The sequence below is a fragment of the Rhinatrema bivittatum genome, chromosome 6 (assembly GCF_901001135.1).
Source record: "Rhinatrema bivittatum chromosome 6, aRhiBiv1.1, whole genome shotgun sequence".
Classification (NCBI taxonomy): domain Eukaryota; kingdom Metazoa; phylum Chordata; class Amphibia; order Gymnophiona; family Rhinatrematidae; genus Rhinatrema; species Rhinatrema bivittatum.
The window spans coordinates 91,820,997-91,847,813 of NC_042620.1; the positions used below are offsets into that span (position 1 = coordinate 91,820,997).

The 26,817-nt window shown below is 38.9% G+C and overlaps 1 protein-coding gene across 2 annotated transcripts in view; it reads left to right on the forward strand.

The window, feature by feature from the left end:
* Positions 1–26,817, forward strand: part of PSMD14 (proteasome 26S subunit, non-ATPase 14) — a 204,025-nt gene that overhangs the window by 128,811 nt on the left and 48,397 nt on the right. For both annotated transcript variants that reach the window (XM_029605601.1, XM_029605600.1), the window contains exon 7: positions 18,050–18,157. In XM_029605601.1, coding sequence (XP_029461461.1) covers positions 18,050–18,157 — 108 coding nt within the window. The remainder of the gene's footprint in view (positions 1–18,049; positions 18,158–26,817) is intronic.

Consider the following 26,817-nt stretch of genomic DNA (forward strand, 5'->3'; position numbering starts at 1 on the left):
AATAACCAAGGTAAATAAAATCTGCCAAATTAAAAGAAAGAGCATTATTGAGTTGTCAAAGGTTGTTGATTACCCTGACGGGATATGTGGAATATGTGGAAGTTCCCGCATATGTGGAAGTTCCCGCACTGTGATGCCTCGTGAGCCCCTCAATCTGTTTTTTCCAAGCTCCTGCATGGACGTGTACCCTCTCTGTATTAATCAATGTAATACTTTATTATTTTTCCTTTGTCTTTAACTCACTCGAGTTGCCTCACTGCTTTGGCATCCCTTCAACAGCACTTTTCAGTGCTACCACTCAAATAAATGAATAAATAGTTAAAAATAAAAATAAGACCTCCAAGAAGGCCACTCCCTTCAGGGATTGCAAGTGTGACTGAAAGATATCCATCACCAATGGCCACGATATTTGCTACAAATGTTTTGGGCCAGATGATTGCCTAGCCCATTGCTATGATTGTGGTCACATATCACTGAGGTTCTAGAGGAGGCGCTTGGAAGATGGCGGAACTTCACAGATTGGAGAAAAGTCGAAATCTTTCCTCCTTTTAGAGTTGGGCCTCCTTGGGCTTCCTCTGTGCCGAGTTGAGCAGGAGCTTCTTGAGCAAAACCCCCTTTCTGCGGTTCTGATTCCTGGATCCGCTGCTGTGCTGGGGTCAAGCAAGGCGCGAAGGCACTCTGAATGAGAGTCCATGAGCCCGAGAAGAAAAAGCACCATGGTTTAGAGCCAGCTGCATAATTTGCTTTGCTGAAGTTGAGGTCCTGATCAGTTCCAGCACATCCAGTGCCTTGACATATAGAACTGTGGGCCCTACTTTCTTGTTAACACATTGGGCCGTGATTCAACTGACACAGCTGTTTGCTCCATCGATACATTCATCCTCGGATCCATCGACATTTCATGCCCCAACCATAATCGGAGCACCAGTCCCTGGTCCCTTCAGTGCTCTTGACGCATTTGAAGCAGTAATTATCTTTGAGGGGCCCTGAAGGTCTTTGCACTTAACACTATCCATTTTGACATCCTTATCTCCATCCCATCATCTCAAGCAAGGACTTTGTTTGTTTGTAGATAGCAGATTCAATACGCTCCATTGTGCCTCTGTCTCCATGCATCCACCAGTTCAGTTGATCCAGAAGGGGGCTGCCTTCTGGAGGCCATTAGGAGCTTCTCAAGAGGATAAACCCATAGTGGTCTCAGTAGAGGATGTCTCTTCCCAAACACCTGGTTAGAGGACACAGCAGCCCATAGACTGATGAAGACTTTTTTTTGCCTCCTTGGCAGCAAATGACAAGGAGGGCACCCTTCAACTTGTCCTGTCCAGAGTAACACGTATGTTACTTCACGTCTTTGGAATTCCCATTAAAAGTCCCAGTGGCAGCATCTAGCCCCCAACTATCCCTCTCTGCAGAGAAATCTAGCAAGTTGGAGGAGGGAACACGTGACATCACTGTCTGGAGCATGCCCCAAGACTGTTCCTCTCCAAGACGACTAAGGACTCCACCCATATCATCTTCATCATCATTGGGGGTCATGATTTATTGTCCTCTCACCTTTTGGTTCAAAGGAAGGATCTTCAGGAATTTGCTTAGATATCCTATCTGATCCGCCAAAGAATTCTTCACCGCCAGAACTCTCATACTCTAAATTCTTGAATATGCTGGGTAAGACTATGAGAGTCTATGTCTGTAAGGCAAGAACTTCTGCACCAAGATCTTTGGGCTTCTCTAAATTCTGGAAACTCCGTCCGAGTCTACAACAATTTCAGTTTATTCGATCCTCTGGGATTTACAAAATAGAATGAGGGAGAATACAGTGTTCTGTCACCCAGTAGCCAGGAAACTGGATTTAAAGGGTAAAATACAAAAAAACCCAAAGTATGGAGTGGTTCAGTTGGTGGCAGTGATGTTGGCATTAAAATGGGCTAAGAAGACTAGAATATATTCCAACAAACCACCGAGTAAGGACCCTATATTCTAAGGGTGCTTTGAAGGAGTTCTCTATGAAGACAGACCAGTTGGTGGTGGTGAAGAAGCAGTAATAATAGCAGCATAATAAGATTGACCATCATTCAATTTTAATTACTTAAAAAGCCCAAAATCTTGGTGTCAATTTGGATGCACAATTGTCAATGACTCATCAGATTTCTAATAATAGTAACATAAGATTGACAGACATTCAATTTTAATTACTCAAAAAGTCTGAAACCTTGGTGTCAATCTGGATGCACAGTTGTCAATGACTCATCAGATTTTTCCTGTTGTCAAATCTTCTTTCTTCAAAATTCGCCTTCTGAAATAGCTAAAACCAAAAACCACTCCTTGACAGAGTCAAATTTTTGATCAGTCCTATAGGCTGTGATTCTTACTGGCTTAGGTTACTGAAATGCTCTTTATATAGGCCTTTCAGCCAACTCAATTTGTCCGCTCCAATTAATCCAGAACTCAGCTGCTTGTATTCTAATGAATTCCACTCATCGCAAACACATCACATTATCCTCTACTGTTTGCACTAGTTACCTATTTCTTTATGTATACAATATAAAATTCTTACCATGATTCATAACTTGATACACAATACATCCTCTATCTGGTTATGCTCGATACTTCGCATTTATAAACCCAACAGACATCTCCGTTTGGCAAATAAAAATCTCCTAGATATTCCTACCACAAAAATTGCTAGACTTGACCTTACCAGATAGTGTGCTACATCGACCCTTTAGAATGCTTTACCTGACTTCCTCTGCCTAAGACCAGATATTAAAGAGTTTAAAAAGAATCTAAAAGATTACCTCTGTAAAAAAAAAAAAAAAAAAAAAAAAGCTTTTGCTATATCTTTCTTTGTATCATCACTTTTATTTTGAAGCTCATCTTTTTTTATACTGTAGGTTTGCTTTTGTTTGTTTTTATTTTAATGACTTTTATGTATTATGTTAAATTAACTTTTATGTAACACTGTGAATGTGATATTGTAAACCACCCTGATCAAGCCTGTTTGAAAGTGTGGTAAATAAAAATCTCAAATAAATTAATTAAAGATTGAACTGATCAGATCTATGGAAATAACCAGGGGTGTTGGAATGCTAAAGTATGCCAAATGTCAACATTAAGTTTCACTTCTGGGCTCTACTTAAAAGAAGTCATATGATTTCCAGGAAAGCAGTATTAGCACATATAAGATAAGATAGTAGTACTAATCAGATGAAAAATGTTATGCTTACAAAGAAATTAACCCAGCAGTGAGCAGATTTGGAGGAGGTGACATGTATAACCATATTACAGCTTTAGATGAGTGAGCTCTGCATTTACCTTACTCTGCTATGATGTTCCACATTGCTCCTTAAGATATCTTACTACTAAAAATGTTCTCTTTGTCGGCTATCAGTATTCAGTGTTCATCCCAGCAGTGGGGAAGCCCACAACAGGACTGTTGGATAATTTTGGGAAAAGGTCTTCCAAAACTTGATGCTCAGTGGCCACCTGTTCTGCATGATGCAATACTTACACATTTTATTGACAACTTGAAACCCCTGATAGTCACTGGACAGAGAACAGGATGACTATTGGCATGCTGTTCTGCATATGGAGGAGTGCGAAGGCCATCATCTCCAGATATTTTTTCAAAATCCTTTAAAATATTTTTCTTTTTCATTATTTTGTTCAGTTTTCCTACTTTTAGTTGCCTATCTGCTTAAAAAAGAAAAAGTTTGCATCCTCAGAATAGATGGCAAGAAGAAACCCCAGTAAGTAGGTTCAAGAACTGCATCTATGGTAAGGTAATGTTTCTCACCAAATGTTATCCTTGCTTTGCTTTGGACTATGACCAGGCAAACTTTTATGCCTATAGATGGTCTTTCTTGCATTCTCAACACTCCAGGTTGCACCGCATAGAGGAATTGCGAAAGTCTATCAGAAGCTGCAGTAATTCCTCCTTCCACAGTGCAGCATTGTTTGCTTTGCCAGGATATAGGTTGAGCAAGAGCTCCTCAAAGACTGCCCCTTCAGCCCAATTTGAAGCCTTTGGGTCGAGAGATACAATCGCCCTGCATCAAACTTGTAGTATGCATCGAAGAAACATAGGTCAGCATTGGCACAAGATGCATTAATGTGCTCGATACATCACTTGCTGCGTGGTGCACCAGTACATTCACCATACTGTGTACTGATGCATGCATCAATGCACTTGACTCATAGATGTTCATGATGCACTCAACTCACCATCATAAAGGCCCATTGATGGACAGCGCAAAAACAAGCATGGATGCTTATTCAAAGCCAATCACTTCGTTGTAACTGTTGCATTGACAAAAACATCCTCGCTCTACACTCCAAAGCATTCAGTGCACTGAGCTCCAAATTAGAATCATCGAGCAGCATAACCAGCTGTGTGCAAGCCACTTTAGATCAGCTGCTGAAGAGGTCATCTTGTATCTGCCCTTTCCAATTACCACAGCCCTCGTTCATTCTAGGTTGATAGCGGAGGGCTTCTGATTAGAGACTTCAGTTCTGGTATGCTTCATGCTTGTATTCCCCCCTCCCAAAAAACAAAATGAGAGAGCAAGAATCCTCTTATTGCCTATACCAGGTCAGAGGGACATTAGTTATACTACCAGATTGCAGATCTAGTGAGAATATTTTTTACCTCTTTAAGGAGATAGAATAATCCAGCTGCTCCTCTCCCACATTGCTGCAACAATACCTCAGAACAGAGTCCCAGTATCGCCCATCAGGGTGAACACATCATTAGAACCCTTGATACAGGGTGGTTCTTCTTCCCACTCAATGACAGTGGAGTCAAGTCACTCCGAGGCAGTTAAGGACTTCCCCTCTGAGGCAACCGGAAAGCTCCCTGGTTCGCCTTTGTTGTCATTAGAGTTCTAGATTAGTAAAACTTCACATTCAAGAGGAGAGGTCTACAGATATATCTTCTAACCCATTTCCAGATGTGCCTGACCATACTTCGCACAAGAACACCTGTCATATTCAAAGTTCATAGGAACAGCCTGGATAACATTTAGCATCAAAGACATCCATTTAGAAGTTGTTGGGGCCCCTCCAGATGTTGGATGATCCAGCAGCTTACCTAGTCCATAATATTCTAAACTGGTTGCAGGTGGGAAAAACTTCTCTCTGGCATTCCTATACCTGAGAAGCTGGATCTCAAATACAGAGTCCAAAAATCTCCAGGGTTCAGAGTCGTCCAATTGCTGCAACAGTCAATTGTTGTTGAGACCTCCCTGATAAAGACTGCTATACAGTTTTGGCAAGAAAGTCTTCCAAAGCTCTATGCTCCTGCCCATATCTCTATGTACCACCTCTATATGGTGCAATATCCTGAAGTCTTTTCTACAATCTGCGGAAGGATGGTCTTATTATTCCCAACCACTTTTGAAGGCAGAAGAGTGCATTCGTCCACTGGCCCACCTTTATAGGCCTTATTTATTCTTGGGTCTCCACTCTCAATGGGATCAGATAACCCAACCATTATCAATCACAGTCCAGATTTGCAAGGTGAGAGTTACACTGGTAGTAAGCCCCCTGCATGTTTCAGGATGGAGCTCCATTTTGTGCTTTTCCTCAAGTCTCGCTAGCGATGGACACATCCTTGAAAGGAGGAGGCACTCAAACTGAACCATTCCAAATCCCAGGGACCTTAATCTCAAGAGCAGAGCCATATTCACATCAGTCTGCTGGAATTAAGGCATTCAAATACTCTTATCAACATTCATACATCATCTTCGAGAGAAAAATATCTTAATTCAAACAGTCAACCAGATTTCTATGTTGAATGTCAGCAAATGGGGAGGCATAGATCATCTCTGCAGGGAAGAGTTAAAGATTTTGGAGTGCATATCCATACATGCAGTGCATATCCATACATGCAGTTCTTCCATGAAGGAGAAAGAGCCCTTCAAACCTTAGATTAGATACATAAGAACATAAGAAATTGCCATGCTGGGTCAGACCAAGGGTCCATCAAGCTCAGCATCCTGTTTCCAACAGAGGCCAAACCAGGCCGCGAGAACCTGGCAATTACCCAAACACTAAGAAGATCTCATGCTACTGATGCAATTAACAGCAGTGGCTATTCCCTAAGTAAACTTGATTAATAGCCGTTAATGGACTTCTCTTTCGAGAACTTAACCAAACCTTTTTTGAACCCAGCTACACTAACTGCACTAATCACATCCTCTGGCAACAAATTCCAGAGCTTAATTGTGTGTTGAGTGAAAATGAATTTTCTCCGATTAGTCTTAAATGTGCTACTTGCTAACTTCATGGAATGCCCCCTAGTCCTTCTATTATCCGAAAGTGTAAATAACCGATAAACATCTACTCGTTCAAGACCTCTCATGATCTTAAAGACCTCTATCATATCCCCCCTCAGCCGTCTCTTCTCCAAGCTGAACAGCCCTAACCTCTTCAGCCTTTCCTCATAGGGGAGCTGTTCCATCCCCTTTATCATTTTGGTTGCCCTTCTCTGTACCTTCTCCATCGCAACTATATCTTTTTTGAGATGCGGCGACCAGAATTGTACACAGTATTCAAGTGCGGTCTCACCATGGAGCGATACAGAATCATTATGACATATTTCCGTTTTATTAACCATTCCCTTCCTAATAATTTGTAACATTCTGTTTGTTTTTTTGACTGATGCAGCACACTGAGCCGACGATTTTAAAGTATTATCCACTGTGATGCCTAGATCTTTTACCTGGTTGGTGGTTCCTAATATGGAACCTAACATCGTGTAACTATAGCAAGAGTTATTTTTCCCTATGTGCCTCCTTGTGCTTGTCCACATAAAATTTCATCTGCCATTTGGATGCCCAATCTTCTACTCTTGCAAGGTCCTCCTGTAATGTATCACAATCCGCTTGTGATCTAACTACTCTGAATAATTTTGTATTGTCCTCAAGTTTGATAACCTCACTAGTCATATTCCTTTCCAGATCATTTATATATATATTGAAAAGTACTGGTCCAAGTACAGATCCTTGAGGCATTCTACTGTTTACCCTTTTCCACTGAGAAAATTGCCCATTTAATCCTACTGTCTGTTTCTTGTCTTTTAACCAGTTTGTAATCCACGAAAGCACATCGCCTCCTATCCCATGACTTTTTAGTTTTCTTAGAAGCCTCTCATGCGGGACTTTGTCAAACGCCTTCTGAAAATCCAAATACACTACATCTACCGGTTCACCTTTATCCACATGTTTATTAACTCCTTCAAAAAAATGAAGCAGATTTCTTAGGCAAGACTTCCTTTGGGTAAATCCATGTTGACTGTGTTCCATTAAACCATGTCTTTCTATATGCTCTACGATTTTAATCTTTTAGAATAGTTTCCACTATTTTTCCCGGCACTGAAGTCAGGCTCACTGGTCTATAGTTACTCAGAGCCCTTTTTAAATATTGGGGTTACATTGGCCACCCTCCAGTCTTCAGGTACAATGGATGATTTTAATGATAGGTTACAAATGTTAACTAATAGATCAGAAATTTCATTTTTGAGTTCCTTTAGTACCCTAAGATGCATACCATCCGGTCCAGGTGATTTGCTACTCTTTAGTTTGTCAATCTGGCCTACTATATCTTCCCAGTTCACTGTGATTTGGTTCAGTTCATCTGACTCATCACCCTTGAAAACCATCTCCTGAACTGGTATCTCCCCAAAATCCTCATTAGTAAACACGGAAGCAAAGAATTCAATTAGGCTTTCTGCAATGGCCTTATCTTCCCTAAGAGCCCCTTTAACCCCTTAATCATCTAATGGTCCAACCGACTCCCTCACAGGTTTCTTGCTTCGGATATATTTTTAAAAGTTTTTATTATGAGTTTTTGCCTCTATGGCTAACTTCATTTCAAATTCTCTCTTCGCCTGTCTTATCAATGTTTTACACTTAATTTGACATTGCTTATGTTTTATCCTATTTTCTTCAGATGGATCCTTCTTCCAATTTTTGAAGGATTTTTTTTGGCTAAAGATCCTTTGCCCACTATAAGAGAACTCAGCTGCATCACTAGGCTTTGCAATTATCCATTGCATGCAACCCTAACAAACATAGCATCACAGTTGCCAAATGTCCATTTTCTACCTGGATAGTGGAATGCATTCATGTTCTATACCTTAACAGGATTGCAGATCATAGGTTGTATTGAAGCTCATCACGTCAAAGCTATGACTTCTACTATTGTTCATCTTAGAGAAGTGCCCTCAAGGACATTTGAAAAACTGCAATTTGGTCATCAGTTCACATATTTATGTCCCATTACTGTCTGAACAACCTCTCAAGAACTGACAAATTTGAACAAGCAGTTTTATGTAATCTATTCTTGTAGTAGTCTATTTTCCACAGTGGGATCCAGGTGGTTTGATTTATTTATTTATTTTATGTATTTACAAATTCTTACACCATCCACTCAGATACCAGACTTGATCAGAGCGTACACCATGAAACATACAATAAAATCACATATAAAGCAAAAGTATAACAGTAAAACCCCTCATTATCCCAGCAGTGCCTGAGGAGCCATCCACCACCTCCCTACCAATATCAAGATGGACTAGCTGCATGGGAACAGCCATGCCTTCACCTTCTTTCTGAACACCAGATAATTAAATTCCAACCTAATATCCAAAGGTGCAGAATTCCAAATTTCCAGGTCGACCACCAAAAAGACCCTTCTTCAATGAACCATCTTGTGCATCTCACAAGCAGATGGAAAATTAAATAATGCTCTCTGTACCAAGCACAAATTACGCTTTGGAATAGAACCATAAACCTACTTTTTCAAATATCTGGTTCCCCATCCCCTGATCCACCTTGTACAATCAGGGTAATGATCTTAAATGCAGCCTTTTCCTTAATTGGAAGCCAGTATAATTGTTTTAATAAAGGTCTTGCACTCACTTTCTGAGGACAAGCAAAAATCAACCTTGTTCAGTAATCGTTCTACTGCAACCCACAGCTTGGGACTCCCCACATATAATGGTTAATTCAGCCTGTTTATCAATGGAAAAAGCAAGTAGATAGCAGGATGAATTAGACTCCCTGGAAAGTCGACTACCTAGCTAGATTTAGCTTTGATATAAACTGAGGAGGCTCACGGGGCAACATCTGCGCAGAAAATCCTGCATATGGTCAGTAGAACTCAAAACTCTATCAGCTCTGAGAGACTAATCTGTTCGGTGCTGCTGGATGGCATCACCCACATGTAATGGCTAATTCATCCAGCTGAATACATAAAACAGTCCTAATCTCTGTTTCATGTCTTTAAACAATTATCAATCCACAGTAGCATACCACCTTCTATTCCATGATCTTTTAATTTCCTAAAGAGTCTCTAAGAGACTTTATCAAATGCCTTCTAAAACTTCAAATACATTTTCTGTTTTATTCACCATTCCCTTCTTAATAATTACTAACATTCTGTTTGCTTTTTTTGACTGCCGCAGCACACTGAGCCGACAATTTCAATGTATTATCCACTATTATGCCTAGATCTCTTTCCTGGGTGGTAGCTCCTAATATGGAACCTAACATCACGTAACTATAGCTTGGGTTATTTTTCCCTATATGCATCACTTTGCACTTATCCACATTAAATTTCATCTGCCATTTGGATGCCCAATTTTCCAATCTCACAAGGTCTTCCTGCAATTTATCACAATCCGCTTGTGAATAATTTTGTATCATCTGCAATTTTGATTATCTCACTCATTGTATTCCTTTCCAGATCATTTATAAATATATTGAAAAGCATGGATCCCAGTACAGATCCCTGAGGCACTCCATTGCCCACCCCCCTCCACTGAGAAAATTGTCCATTTAATCCTATTCTCTGTTTCATGTCTTTTTTAACTAGTTTGTAATCCACGAAAGGACATCGCCACCTATCCCATGACATTTTACTTTTCCTAGATGCCTCTCATGAGGAACTTTGTCAAATGTCACTCTATCTACCAGTTCACCTTTATCTACATATTTATAAACCCCTTCAAAAAAGTGAAGCAGATTTGTGAGTCAAGACTTGCCTTGGGTAAAGCCATGCTGACTTTGTTCCATTAAACCATGCCTTTCTATATGTTCTGTGATTTTGATCTTTAGAACACTTTCCACTATTTTTCCTGGCACTGAAGTCAGGCTAACTGGTCTGTAGTTTCCCAGACCACCCCTGGAGCCCTTTTTAAATATTGGGGTTACATTAGCCACCCTCCAGTCTTCAACTACAATGGATGATTTTAATGGTAGGTTACAAATTTTTACTAATAGATCTGAAATTTCATTTTTTAGTTCCTTCAGAACCCTGGGGTGGATACCATCCAGTCCAGGTGATTTACTACTCTTCAGTTTGTCAATCAGGCCTACCACATCTTCTAGGTTTACCGTGATTTGGTTCAGTCCATCTGAATCTTTACCCTTGAAAACTTTCTCTGGATCGGGTATCTCCCCAACATCCTCTTCAATAAACTCCAAAGCAAAGAAATTGTTTAATCTTTCCATGATGGCCTTATCTTCTCTAAGTGCCCTTTTAATCCCTCGATCATCTAATGGTCCAACTGACTCCCTCGCAGGCTTTCTGCTTCGGATATATTTAAAAAAGATTTTAATGTGAGTTTTTGCCTCTTCGGCCAACTTCTTTTCGAATTCTCTCTTAGCCAGTCTTATAAGACTAAATAAGTTTGTATTATATTATATTACTTTACTTATTCTTGCTTTAAAAATTTTTTTAATGTAATTGGCCATTCTCTGTTTAGTCACCATTATTTTTATTTTTATTGATTACCTAAAATGTTGTATTTTTATTCATACCTATTTTACTGTTTTAAGTTTTATTTAGTATTAATTTTAACCTTTTTAATTGTTAAGGTTATTTACTGCTGTAAACCGTTTTGGTCAGTAAGCCTTACTGGAAAACAGTATATAAATTTGTTTAAATAAATAAATAAATCAGTGTCTTACATTTAACTTGCCAACGCTTATGCTTTATCCTATTTTCTTCTGTTGGAGCCTTCTTCCAATTTTTGAATGAAGATTTTTGGCTAAAATATCTTTTCACCTCACCTTTTAACCATGCTGGTAATCGTTTTGCCTTCCTTCCACCTTTCTTAATGTATGGAATATATCTAAACTGTGCTTCTAGGGTGTATTTTTTAACAATGTCCATGCCTCTTGCCTACTTTTTACCTTTGTAGCTGCTCCTTTCAGTTTTTCCCTTACAATTTTTCTCATTTTATCAAAGTTTCCCTTTTTTTTTTTCCTTCAATTTATAATTTTTATTGCCGTTACTCATACAACATGGAAAAAAGTGAACAATTATCCAATCTGGAACAGCATTGGCGCCTTGGATTTGCTTACTGTCCCCCTTCCAGTCATTAATTCAAATGTGATCTCCCTTCCAGTCATTAATTCAATGACTGCACCTTATGTATTGTGTGCAGTTCTGGTCGCCCCCATCTTGAAAAAGATAAAGTGGAGCTAGAAAAAGTGTAGAGAAGGGCAAAAAAATGACAAAGGTAATGGAATAGCTCCCTTATGAAGAAAGGTTAAACAGGTTATGGCTCCTCAGTTTGAAGAAAAGGCAACTGAGAAGAGATTTCATAGAGGTTTATAAAATCATGAGTAGGTAAATTGGGGACTGCTTACCCTTTAAAATAGTACTAAGACTAGCATACACTCCATGAAACTAACAAGTGGAAGATTTAAAACAAATCAGAGTATTTTTTTTTTTCACTAATGCACAATGAAGCATTGGAATTTGTAGCTGGAAGATGTGGTTAAGGCGTCAAGTATAGCTGGGTGTAAATAAGGTCTGGACAGATTCCTGAAGGACAAGTTCATAATTAGCCAGGTATAATTGAGAAAACCACTGCTTATTCCTGGGAGTGTGCAACATGAAACTAATCTGCTCTTTGGCATCTGCCATGTAACCCAGATTGATTTCTGTCACTCAACAGACCTTTAGTCTGACTCGGCAAGAGCATGTTTTATATTCTGATGCCCTTCTTTTTCTGACTAGGCAATTGTCTCCTCTGTTTTGACCTTTGCTTGTCTTGCCTGCCCTCCTCCCCCCCCCCCCCCTCTTTACTTTTCCTGATATTTTCTTTCTTCTCTTCAGTTTTTGTGTATTTGCTGAATGCTAGTCTCTCTATACTTTTTCTGCTGCCTCCTTAGAGATCCATATTGGCCTATTTTTCTCTTCCCTTTGCTCATCTGCCCTACATAGAGGCCGTTGTAATAAACTGTGCTCTGCCAAGTGCACCTTAACATGTAGTTGTGCGCAAACTTTGTGCACAAACTTTACTGATGATACACAAGGAGTTTTGCATACAAAAATGTTGTGCAGAAAAATGTGCATACAGATTAGTTTTATAACTCCCGATGCATTAACATATACCCTTTGCTTACTGCATTGGGAGTTACATTTCTTTAACCTGCGTGGAAAAAAAATGTATGCTGAACTTCAGTGCACAGTTTTACCATGTGCCTTCTTACATTAGATACACAGATTTGTTGCTTTTATTCCTGCTCATTTCTCCTATACCCTTAATTCCTCCATTCTGATAGCTTCTTTAATGCACATGTTTACCTTCATGAAGTATTTTCTATAATAAGTAAGATGTGTATTACTTTGTAGTGCTATGATTCAAGCAGCTTCAAAGCTCTTGGATCTATTGAAGTGCACTTTCTAATGTTTCAGAGAAGAAAGCCTTAAAATAAGAAAGCTGTTAAACTATCCTCTGGTCCGAAATGCCCAGATAGTACAAACTGTTTAAGGAAATGAAATTTTGTTTTGAAAATTGAATTAGTAAATCCTCAATGCTGCTTTTTTTAGACTGAATAATTTATTTTCAGCTTCTTGTTTAATCCATTTTAGAATTTCTGTAAAAGTTCTGTTCAGTTGTGTAACTACTATGGTGGTAATCTTGAACTTACTGGATGCACCACATGGATATGAATTCTTGGAATTTTACAAAGTTGAAACACTTCTTAAATGTTTGCAAATGCTTAATGCAGTTAATCGGCCTTCAAATCATTGTATTTGCCAAATAGTGTTCTTCATTATTTTAATAATTGTAGTCATACAGCAAATCACATAATGTACAAGTATTTTGAAATCTGTTATGCATTACTGACCATGGGTTATCTAAAAAGCACGAGTTAAAAAAACAGTGGCACAGTACCCAAGACAAACATATTTCTGCTAAAGAAGCCAAGAAATGATGGGTTAAACTAATCTTACAAATAATCTGGCTTTTGCTTGTTATTACATAATTTGTAATAACAAAACTCATGGGTTGATGACCTTACATCTTTGTATAGAATAAATATGGAACTCAATCATTGTTTTTCAAATTATTATGTTCTTTCACGCTAACACAGATGTACAAAAAGATGCAGTTTTTATTTTGTATTGGCAGCTTCCAAATATTTAGTATCTATTTCCAAGATTTGCAATTAGTAAAGCATCCATGGTTCTAAAATCCACACATCCCACAAGCTAATTATATTTGCAGGGTCAGAGTGAATACATATTTCAGAAAAATAAAGGGTTATATAAATATGTGTCTTCTACTTGGCTGTTATAATCACAGTTTGTTGATCTGGAGTATAATGTGTACAATTCACAAATTTGTCTGATAACAGAAAGTGGTGTGTGTGATTGTGTTTATTTTACTAACCAGTATATTCACAGCAATCACTTCCAAATATCTCTCCAGTAAAGATGTGTTAATTACAAAACAGACAAGGTCTTCTATTATATTAAAGCTACTAACAAGAAGACAGCAGGAATCACACATGTAAATAGCATCATCAACCCCTATTTTAGTCCTCTGTTTTGATCTGTGAGTTGCGCATAGACCAAAGGTGCTATTAAAGACTGAGTGTATGAAATAGGCAGCATTATATGAACAAAATTATTCAACAAGAAAACAGACCTTTAACATGAATTTAACAAGCCTGAGAAATTATAAACTATCATATGCTGCAGATTCATGCAGTGATAATAAACAGAAAAGGAAAGTAAGAGGTTTCCTTAAGCTAGCCAAACTGCTAATGGTTTTGTTATAAGCTGTCTACTGTAGCAGTGACCTCTGAAAAGTCTCAAGACACTTGTACCAGGAAATAAAAGTGGCCAGGGACACTGCGGGAAAGCATTAAAAATAGTAATAATAAAATCCTTATCATAATGTACTGGAAGGTGGCATACACCTTTATAATTCAATATTTAGTCATAAGTAAAATAATTTTATTGGGTATTCCCACAATTGAATATGAATATGAATGGTTTTTCTAATTGCCGTAGTAAGGTGCACGTTACTTTTAAATAATTTAAGGAAGGCAGTAGACTTAGGGCAGTGATACATTCGGCTATTCCAAGAATTTTAGAAACTTTGGAAAAATGGGATTTTTTTGCTCTGCATTAATTAATCCTTAGGGTGTGCAGTATTCATTTTACTGTGTCTAAAGTTTCCATTCTTCACCAGGAGGCGACCACTTTGCTGTCATCTGATTGCATCATGCTGTCTTTCTAAAATACACAAACAGAGGGAAGAGCCTTCAGCTTGTACACACCTCCCATTACCCACCAGGGCATATTCTTGAATCTTACTGTGGTATAATTAACACCTACTTCACCTATTACTCATTAGTGCTCTGGACATTAATGAGTCTATTTATTTTGATATGAGGCTCTAAAGGGGGAATGGATTTTGTTAGTACAAAAAGCAATTGCGAGATTTTGCAGAAATTAGAGTATACAAGGCATTACTGATTTAATACTTTTATTGCTCATTTGATCAGATTTTAGACTGCAAGTTGATTTTACTAATTTCATTAATGCAGTTGCTATAGTGATGGCCATGAATGCCTTTAAATTATGTGGTTATTCACCATAGTTGAACGTATTCTATTTTTATTGGCTATCAAAATTGCTAAAACAAAATCACTGAAATTTATTAATTCAATTAGAAACCATTATATATACATAATGAAATGCTTTTTTTCTTCTGTTGTTTTTGGCCTTACGATTATATTCGAAATGTGCAGTTAATTGTGGCCAATTTTAATTTTTTTTTATATAAAGCATATGAATAGGTAGCCATACTTGATAGGTTATGTTATATTATCTTCATAAAAGTTGCATATATCTTCAGAAATAACTTCTGTAATGAAACACATGCATGCCACAGCTGCACAAATAAGCTCTCTTTTCCCCTATTTCCAGTCATACAATACAGTGAAATTCAGATGGAGTACTGGAGCCGTCATGAAGTAAATCAAACAGCGATTATTGTGCCATGCCAAATTATTGTTTCTTGTTCCTCAGGGTAAATTGTTGTTTGTTCTATTTCCTATATAATCCTCCAGAGACTGTTAGAATGCTTTGTTTTGCTTTATTTTTTGTATTTAGAGTTCACATCTGTTTGTTATGCATGTTCCATGGGTATTTACAGATGTTTAGTATTGAAAAAAATTGCATTAAACCAAAATTTCAACAGTTAAATAGCCAGTAAAAGTGCAGCATGTTTATGTGAAAGTTATTTACAAAATTGTACAGTGCTAAGAGACCAACCTTTAGAGATGGGGATTACTGTATAAAAAAAAAAAAAAGGAAGAAACACTTAGATTTATGAAGGAGGAAAACATATGGATATACAGAAACTGTCAGTTTCAAGAACATGTTTTGTAGATGAGTGAAATTATACTTAAAAAATGTTCTTAAATTCTTTAGTGATGTGTATTATTCAGCCTGGCCAGCAATTAGATTACTGTTCTAGAAATACAGTTTCAACTTAAAGCTTTGCATATCGATATTATTCACAGTTTATTTTTGGGAAGATAAGGTTATGACTTAAACCTAATTTTCACAACTCTTAAATGAAGAATCGTGTCAGAGATTGTGACATATGGGGGTAAGATTGATAGAACTGTCTAAATTTAAAATGTGCACTTAGCACTGATGTTTTACAGTCTGTTTAGTTCTTAATTTTTCATACTGATTATCCTCCCTGGCAGTGTCTAAACATTGCTGGTTGAAGGCATACACTACCCTTTTAACTAAAATAGGTATTATACGTTTGAGGTTTTCTATGCACACTTACCCTAAACCTATATCTGAGCACACTGCATTTTTTGCACTATCATTTAGTTTATCATGGGCCATCCAAATAATAATCTGCGTGTAAGTCGTTAAATAATGTAGATTAGTGATTTTATATCAAGTCAAATGTGTATTAATTATTGTGATAAAATATTCTTGAAAAATATTTGCCCCTGTATAGTTTATATTTACTCAAGAACAAGCAATAAAAAATATAGTGAACTGTTAGTCTGATTGCAAGGTTGGTTTGCCAAGACAACAACAACAGGAACATGTCCAAAAATTCTACATAAGGTTTTCAAATCTGTGGGAGACAAATCAAGCGTATGAAGATGACAAGCAATTGGATTCCAAAAGCATAAAGTAATCTTGGCAAAAGAATTAGATCATAACATGACTTTGGTTAGAAGTGATAAGATAGTGATTTAGGTACATGACAGTACTGTGATCTTTAAGCATTTGTTACCTCTCCTAGGGGCCAATGTCAGTGGTTTCAGTTTGTAGTGTGCATGGCTTTATCTGCACGGTTTCCCACACAAACTCTAGATGGGTATGTAATAAAGGTTTGAGCATGGGGAAAAACACACACACAAACCTGCTTACCAACCCGTGGCTTGTTCTGCGTGAATGCATGCTAATGGCATGCAAAGGAGGCGATTATCACAGGCTATGCAGGGAGCTGCACTAACAGGGAGATTGGGTTAGTGCAGGTTTTTTAATGTGGGTTTTTAGCGCCTGGCTCAAGGCATGTTAAGTGAAAGCACTGGTGTGGAGTCCGGTTTTCTGATGCATTTGTGGGTCAGCCAAGCAGCAGACGAAGGGTATAGAGAAGGCAGCTTCTCAGTGAGGCAGAATCGCCAATCTGCACTTCACACTCACGCCAGCAGGCGAAGTCCATTCTTGAAGGGTTAAATATTGCTTTATCCACCTTCACATCAACTTCTAGACCCTGATGAATTCACTTTTTTGAAAAAGAATGGCTTTTTCCATGAGGATCAATCACAGATGTCCACCCTCCGATGGGTGTCCACATGATTTACTACATAGAGCCATGAGTGCGCAATACTGCGTGCATTATGGCACATGTGTTTGGTGTACGTGGATTATATGCACATATATAATTTGCATATGTGGCCATTGTTGCATCCAATGCTTCCGCTGGGTTTTGCGCGCACACAAAAAAAATCCATGCAGAAAAATTGGCGCAGATATCAGTGTAGGTCTTGTTACTTCGGCCCCTTAGAATTTGAGAGCAAACGCACATGGATTTCTAGTATCATATGTTGTGAATCACAAATGCCCTTGAGTTTTTGGGGGACTTTTTTGTCTACAGCCCTAACAGAACATTTTTAGTTCATCAAATGGAGCAGATATTATTACTACTTTTAATCAAAAGAAGCAGAAATTATCTGACTAGAAGGGAATAAAAAGGCCAGGTTCCTTGCTGGCTATAATTTTGTTGTCATTTCAAGTACTATGATGGTATAGTTGATGTGACAGGACTGGGCTTGAGACTCTGTCCCTTAGCTTGTGCTCACTTTCAGTTCTAGCCTCTCTTTGTCATTCATATTGATTGAAGAAAATGTAGTTAGTAAACTTATGCATTATTTTTATGTCAAGATAAATATGCTAAGTAGGAGATGTATTTTAAATTCTGCATTTTATATATATATGTGTGTGTGTGTATGTATGTATATATATATGAATATTTTCAGAGAAATTGCAATAATTAGTGCCACTTTGCATTAGTAGATAGATGGTGGTGTGTTGATGGTTCACTCAGCAGGATGCTATTTTTTTGTATTAAGATTGTAATTAAGTGATTTTCTGGAGAAAGGCCAAAACAGATATGAGCATATCATGTTCTGTCCAGTGTTACTTGGCACCATTGCTTACATTTTCTAAAAATAATTGACATGACACCTTGTTTTTACAGGTTGTTATTGATGCCTTTAGGTTGATCAATGCTAATATGATGGTCTTGGGACACGAACCAAGACAAACAACTTCAAATCTGGGTCACTTAAACAAGCCATCTATCCAGGTAAGGATAAGATCAAATTTTAATAATCATTATGGTGTATAACATAGTGTGATTGCATTCGGTTCTAAATGCTTTGCTTATATGTTCCTTTCCATATCAGTATTTCTTAATGAATACCATGTGACTGGGCAAGGGTCCAGCTGGTGGTGTTTTGAAAAGTAGCGGCCACCGGACCCAAAGCCTAGGGATTTTCTGAGCCCTACTGGTCCACGAGGGACTCATTTGGTAGTAAGGGGGAAGTGAGGGGTCAGGAGGGTGGGGGTCCCAGCCTCTGGGTGCCAAATTCTTTGATTGAAGGAGAGGGGATGGGAGTGGAGCTTGGCACTGACTGTTTAAACTTTTTATTTTAATTCATGCACCTCAGCCACCTCCAGGAATGGCAGGGGGAGTGTAGTGAGGCAGGGATTCTGTGCAGATCTCCAGGACTTTTGACTACTAATGTTGCGGGGGAGGCTTGCTCGGGGCTGTTAACCCCTTTAAGACAGGACCCCAGGAGCATCGGGACTTAACATGATGCTCCCAGGAGAATGAGCTGCACATTACTTCAGATCAAAAAACTGAACTTAATTGTTTACATCAAGCCATGCTATTTGATTTGCATCGTTTAGGGTATTTATAAACTGACTAGCAGGCATTTTAAACAAGCTGCTAATCAGCTTATTTAAAAATGTGTGATGCCTGGGTTGAAATAATGCGAGGTATTTGAAATACCTCGCATTAGGCCGTTTACCGCGCGAAAACAGCATTTTAGTTTAGTGAATGAGCCCTTACATTTGTACCTGTGGCAGTGGAGGGTAAAGTGACTTGCCCAAGGTCACAAGGAGCATCACCAGGATTTTGAACCCTGGCTTCCCTAGTTCTCAGCTCGCCTCACTAACCGCTAGGTGGATATTTCTCTAGTAACAGCTGTAGCTGAAATCATATTCCAATAGCAGACATATAGGGATGTAAAGTGGGTATGAATGAAGATTTATTAGATCTATGAAAACATTTTTTGATTGAGAAGTGATGGAATTGTTGGAGTATTTAGAAATCTGCAGGGATCTTTTTCTAACATTTGGGTTTAATTCAGTTGGAAGAATAATTAAATTCATAAGCTGTAGTCTTTGGGGCAGATTTTAAAAGCCCTGCGCACCGAGCCTATTTTGCATAGGCTCAGCAAAGCGCGCAAGCCCCAGGACGCGCGTATGTCCTGGGGCGGGGGCGTGGCCAGAGGCTTCCGAAGGCCTGCTAGGCTGGGGGATCGCGCACCGCAACCTACGCCTGCCCAGAGGCAGGTGCAACTTAAATAATAAAGGTAGGGCTGGGGGCGGGTTAGATAGGGGAAGGGAGCGGCCTCGGAAGGAACGGGGAAAGCCATCGGGGCTCCCCTAGGGCTCGGCACGCACAAGTGTGCACCCCCTTGGGTGTGCCGACCCTGGATTTTATAACATGCGCGTGGCTGCGCGCGCATGTTATAAAATCGGGCATAGATTAAAAAATCTGGCCCTTTGTGTATTCTTGGATTCTCCAGAATAGGAATACAATATCCATCAATAGCTGAAGAGATTTTAGAAGATCTGGGATTATAAAATAAGATATATAACATTTAAAATGAAAAAATATCACCAGCCATAGATAATAAACACACAAAATGAAATATCTATGGTCTAAAAAGAATGAACAATTATTCATAAGATCCACTGAGAAAAGGACATGGAAACTTGATATTTTTAATTCACTGGTTTGTTCTACCAGTTTAACAAACTAAAGGCCTGATTTACTATTTATTTTATTTATTTTATTTAGAGGTTTCTTATATACCGAGGCACGTTTGCAAAACATCACCTCGGTTCACAATGTAACATAAATTAGCAACAGGCTTTACAATAATAACATTAACAGGTAGGGATTAACAAGGGCAGGGGAGAATAATACGAGAAATATATACAAATGTACAAGTTGATATTAACAAGTAGGTTAAATAAGCAATAAGGATGATTGGGGGGGAAGAAGAGGAGGGAACCTAGAGTAAAGAGGGGGGGAAGGAGAGGGTGGGGGGTGTAGAATGGGCGAGGGTCAGAAGGGTGGGGAGAGGGTCAGATGGGGTAGGGAGAGAAAAAAAGAAGGTGAGAGGGTCAAATGAGCGGTCGGTAGGTGGTCAAATGGACGGTGATGTCGAATCTATGTGGGGAGTCAGTTTATTAGTCAGGATACGCTAGTTTGAACAGCCATGTTTTAAGATTGTGCTTAAATGTTTTGTGGCAAGGTTCCTGGCGTAGTTGGGAAGGCATTTTGTTCCAGTGGGAGGTTCCTGATATGATAAAGGATCGCTCTCTAAAGGTGATATGTTTCAAGCACTTAGGAGAGGGTATTTGGAGTTTGGCTAGGTGATGTGTTCTTGTGGGTCTTGTCGGAGTGTGAAGCAGGAGATGTTCTGGGAACCATTGCATGTCCTGATTATGAATTGCTTTGTGTATTAGCGTGAGTACTTTATATATTATCCTGGAGGTTACAGGGAGCCAATGTAAAGATTGAAGGACTGGTGTGATGTGGTCATGACGGTGTGTGTTGGTAAGGATGCGTGCCGCAGCATTTTGTAATAACTGTAGAGGTTGTAGGGTACTTTTTGGTAAGCCAAGGAGGATAGCGTTACAATAATCAAGTTTGGACAGGATCATAGCTTGCAGAACTGTGCGGAAGTCGGAGGTATGAAGAAGAGGTTTGATTCTCTTCAGTGTGTGGAGTTTGAAGAATCCGCTTTTTATAGTGGCTGAAATGAATTTTTTAAGGTTAAATTGGTCATCTATTATAATGCCAAGGTTGCGGACTTGTAGTGTAGGAGGGCGATCAGGTAGTTGGGATGTGGGGGAGAGATAGCGTGAGGGGTTGTTAGGAGGGGAGAGAAGGAGTAGCTCTGTTTTGTTAGTATTGAGTGCTAGGAAGTTATCGGAGAGCAAATTATTTATCTCAGATAGCACAGAGTTCCAGATCTTCTACTAAGGCTGTTCTCCTGTTCTTAGGATGCTTGGATGGAAGCTTAGTAAATCAGACACTAAAAGGATAATAATGAAAGCCATTTCTGCTGATAAACTATTTTACCTGCAGAAATGATATTGTCCACCCTCAGTGCAGGTAAAAGTACACATGATGTTCCACAAAGTGTACTTTTACTCACTTTGAGGATAACTTTCTAACAACTCTGTCTGGTCCCATATATGCGCATATATAGCCATGCGGATTTCTATGATAGTATTTTTTAAACCACGTGTATCATCAGATATTCACATTTTATAAAATACACATACCGTATTTCCATGCGTATAACCTGTGGGGTATACACGTTTTTACATTCAAGCAGTCACTGATGTGGGGTAAACAAAGGTGCAGGTTATATTCGTTTTACAATACGTGCGTACCTCACTATAGGCATTATAGTGCAGGCAGAAATACCAGATATGTGCATATTAAAAAAAAAATATATATGAATGCATTCTGTTTTTTCACCAAACAGAAGAAACAAATGAACATCACTAGATATTTTTAGCAATATATATGAAGCATACGCAGCTTTGTTAGTAAGTGGTATAGGTGCGAGTTATATATCGATTTTACATCTGCTAGGATTACTTTTATGCGGACTGTACACAGGTGCAGGCTGTATATATATGCAAAAATACGGTATATCTACCTACGCGCAAACACATGCAATACATTGAAAGCGAATGTTTCAGTGCATTGAGTGCATGTTCTTTTCCTACTATTTTTTTAGAATATACGTGCATATATTTTACACACAAAAACAGGTAGGACTTGTCACGTAAATTGATGTATTTTAAAACATGCACGCCTGGTAACTTGCCCGCCTGATGCGAAGGTGGCAGACCTCACGCGTCATCTAGATAGGATTATAGACAGTGCTGGGGAGGAGCCGGCTGTCGTGGTACATGTGGGCACCAACGACATAGGAAAATGTAGGAGAGAGGTTCTGGAAGCCAAATTTAGGATTTTAGGTAGGAAGTTAAAATCCAGATCCTCCAGGGTGGCATTCTCTGAAATGCTTCCTGTTCCACGTGCAGGTCCCAGAGGCAGGCAGAGCTCCAGAGTTTCAATGGTTGGATGAGACGATGGTGCAGGGAAGAGGGATTCAGCTTTGTAAGGAACTGGGGAAACTTTTGGGGAAAAGGGAGACTTTTCTGAAAGGATGGGCTCCACCTTAACCAGAGTGGAACCAAGCTGCTGGCACTAACTTTCAAAAAGGAGATAGAGCAGCTTTTAAACTAGAACAAGGGGGAAAGCTGAAAGTCACTCAGCAGTGCATGGTTTGTAGAAATGTATCCTTGAAGGATACTAATGAAACAGGAGAGTTAGGGCATCGCAATAGAGAGGTTCCATTAAATGCAAACATAGTTCATATGCCTATATGTAAAAAATCACCAAAGCTAATGAGTTCCGAATTATCCCAAACAACTGAAAAGCAGGTTGTTAAAACAAACAAAAAACACACTTTGAAATGTCTGTATGCCAATGCCAGAAGTTTAAGAAGTAAGATGGGAAAGTTAGAGTGTATAGCAGCAAATGATGAGATTGACATAATTGACATCACAGAAACTTGGTGGAAGGAGGATAACCAATGGGACAGTGCTATATCAGGGTACAAATTATATCGCAATGATAGGGAGGATCAACTTGGCGGGGTTGTGGCACTTTATGTCCGGCAGGGTATAGAGTCCAACAGGATAAAGATCATATAAGAGACTAAATGCTCAGTAGAATCTATATGGGTAGAAATCCCATGTGTGTTGGGTAAGAGTATAGTAATAGGAGTCTACTTCCGTCCACCTGGACAAAATGATCAGACAGATGATGAAATCCTAAGAGAAATCAGGGAAGCAAATCAATTTGGCAGTGCAATAATAATGGGAGATTTCAATTACCAAAAACAACAGAAGCAACCTTGCACATAAGCAAGTATCCACATAAACAGGTGCAGGAAAGACGATAAGGTCCCATTCAAAATTTCACCATGTATTTATTATATATCCAAAAAGATCACAGTGCGTTCAAAACGGCAACTCCTTCAAGTAAACAAAAAGGTTTTTTATAAATCTGTCCCCCGACACGGTCCGTGTTTCGTGTTAACTGCATCAGGAGGGACCACAAAAGTATAATCTAAAATAAAATAAATTAAATAAATAGGAATGGAAACAAATAGGCTGCAAACAAATATAACATAGCTATTACATACCTCAGTAGTGGTTTCACAGGAGCGCAAGCGCCTTATCAAAGGAGAGAGCATCGATAGAATGACCCAGGTGGGTCATTCTATCGATGCTCTCTCCTTCCTGGTCCTGGAGGTGGTCGCCCGTCCTTCACGGGGGGGTGATTTCTCCGGGATACTCGGTCGGAGGGAGCAGCGCTGGATTTTTACGCTTGATACGGTCCTTCCGAACGGCCTTAACAAGGAGATAGAATGGTACCAATTCTTTTAAATACCCATTAATTCTACATGTGTGTTGCTGTGCGCATTCGCTGTTCCAGCATCTCGCGAGAGGGTTTACCTTTCGCGCCCTTTTTTCCCCTTTAAATGGCTGTCAATTTGATAAGGCGCTTGCGCTCCTGTGAAACCACTACTGAGGTATGTAATAGCTATGTTATATTTGTTTGCAGCCTATTTGTTTCCATTCCTATTTATTTAATTTATTTTATTTTAGATTATACTTTTGTGGTCCCTCCTGATGCAGTTAACACGAAACACGGACCGTGTCGGGGGACAGATTTATAAAAAACCTTTTTGTTTACTTGAAGGAGTTGCCGTTTTGAACGCACTGTGATCTTTTTGGATATATAATAAATACATGGTGAAATTTTGAATGGGACCTTATCGTCTTTCCTGCACCTGTTTATGTAGATTTCAATTACCCCAATATTGACTGGGTAAATGTAACATCAGGACGTGCTAGAGACATTAAGTTCCTGGATGTAATAAATGATTGCTTCATGAAGCAATTGGTTCAGGAACCAAAAGGAGAGGGAGCTATTTTAGACTTAATTCTTAGTGGAACGCAGGATTTGGTGAGAGAGATATCGGTGGTGGGGCTACTTGGCAACAGTGATCATAACATGATCAAATTTAAACTAATAACTGGAAGGGGGACAATAAGTAAATCTGCAGCTCTAACACTAAACTTTCAAAAGGGAAACTGATAAAATGAGGAAAATAGAAAAAAACTGAAAGGTGCAGTTGCAAAGGTTAATAGTGTTCAACAGGCTTGGACATTGTTTAAAAATACAATCCTAGAGGCGCAGTCCATATGTATTCCACGCATTAAGAAAGGTGGAAGGAAGACTAAACAATTACAGTCATGGTTAAAAGGTGAGGTGAAAGAGGCTATTTTAGCCAAAAAAAATATCCTTCAAAAATTGGAAGAAGGATCCATCTGAAGAAAATAGGATAAAACATAAGCATTGTCAAGTTAAGTGTAAAACATTGATAAGACAGGTGAAGAGAGAATTTGAAATGAAGTTGGCCATAGAGGCAAAAAACTCATAATAAAAACTTTTTAAAATATATCCAAAGCAAGAAACCTGTGAGGGAGTTGGTTGGACCATTAGATGACAGAGGGGTTAAAGGGGCTCTTAGGGAAGATAAGGCCATTGCAGAAATACTAAATGAATTCTTTGCTTCTGTGTTTACTAATGAGGATGTTGGGGAGATACCAGTTCTGGAGATGGTTTTCAGGGGTGATGACTCAGACGAACTGAACGAAATCACTGTGAACTTGGAAGATGTAGTAGGCCAGATTGACAAACTAAAGAGTAGCAAATCACCTGGACCAGATGGTATGCATCCTAGGGTACTGAAGGAACTCAAAAATGAAATTTCTGATCTATTAGTTAAAATTTGTAACATCATTAAAATTATCCATTGTACCTGAAGACTGGAGGGTGGCCAATGTAACCCCAATATTTAAAAAAAGGCTTCAGGGGCAATCCGGGTAACTATAGACCAGTGAGCCTAACTTCAGTGCCGGGAAAAATAGTGGAAACTATTCTCAAGATCAAAATCGTAGAGCATATAGAAAGACATGATTTAATGGAACACAGTCAACATGGATTTACCCAAGAGAAGTCTTGCCTAACAAATCTGCTTCATTTTTTTGAAGGGGTTAATAAACATGTGGATAAAGGTGAACTGGTAGATATAGTGTATTTGGATTTTCAGAAGGCGTTTGACAAAGTCCCTCATGAGAGGCTTCTACGAAAACTAAAAAGTAATGGGATAGGAGGCGATGTCCTTTCGTGGATTACAAACTGGTTAAAAGACAGGAAACAGAGAGTAGGATTAAATGTTCAATTTTCTCAGTGGAAAAGGGTAAACAGTGGAGTGCCTCAGAGATCTGTACTTGGACTGGAGCTTTTCAATATATATATAAATGATCTGGAAAGGAATATGACGAGTGAGGTTATCAAATTTGCGGGTGATACAAAATTATTCAGAGTAATTAAATCAGAAGCAGACTGTGATACATTGCAGGAGGACCTTGCAAGACTGGAAGATTGGGCATCCAAATGGCAGGTGAAATTTAATGTGGACAAGTGCAAGGTGTTGCATATAGGGAAAAATAACCCTTGCTGTAGTTACACGATGTTAGGTTCTATATTAGGAGCTACCACCCAGGAAAAAGATCTAGGCATCATAGTGGATAATACTTTAAAATAGTCAGTTCATTGTGCTGCAGCAATCAAAAAAGCAAACAGAATGTTAGGAATTATTAGGAAGGGAATGGTTAATAAAATGGAAAATGTCATAATGCCTCTATATCGCTCCATGGTGAGACTGCACCTTGAATACTGTATACAATTCTGGTCGCCACATCTCAAAAAATATATAGTTGCGATGGAGAAGGTACAGAGAAGGGCAACCAAAATGATAAAGGGGATGGAACAGCTCCCCTCTGAGGAAAGGCTGAAGAGGTTAGGCTGTTCAGCTTGGAGAAGAGACGGCTGAGGGGGGATATGATAGAGGTCTTTAAGATCATGAGAGGTCTTGAACGAGTAGATGTGACTCGGTTATTTACACTGTTGAATAATAGAAGGACTAGGGGGCATTCCATGAAGTTAGCAAGTAGCACATTTAAGACTAATCGGAGAAAATTCTTTTTCACTCAACGCACAATAAAGCTCTGGAATTTGTTGCCAGAGGATGTGGTTAGTGCAGTTAGTGTAGCTGGGTTCAAAAGTTCTTGGAGGAGAACTTGGATAAGTTCTTGGGGGAGAAGTCCATTAACGGCTATTAATCAAGTTTACGTAAGGAATAGCACTGCTATTAATTGCATTAGTACTCCAACATGAACATGTAAGGGAATAATTGCTTGGTGGTAATCTTGTACGGAGGTGATCCTATGAGGGTAACCGATTTGCAGTTATCCTCTCGTGGACCTCCGTCTATTATTCTTTTATTAATTTGACCGACATCTTTTTTTATTTTTTTGGAATTTTCAATTTTTTAATTTTTACTAAAAATCCCTTCTCCCCTGCTGCTTTTCCGCCCCACTGGTATTTGATTTCATACTTATCAGGACGTCACCTCTGAAATGTCTCATGAGTACGGAGCTGCTTGTCCGACACGGGCCATGTTTCGGCACGGGGTGCCTGCTTCAGGGACTATGGAAGAATGA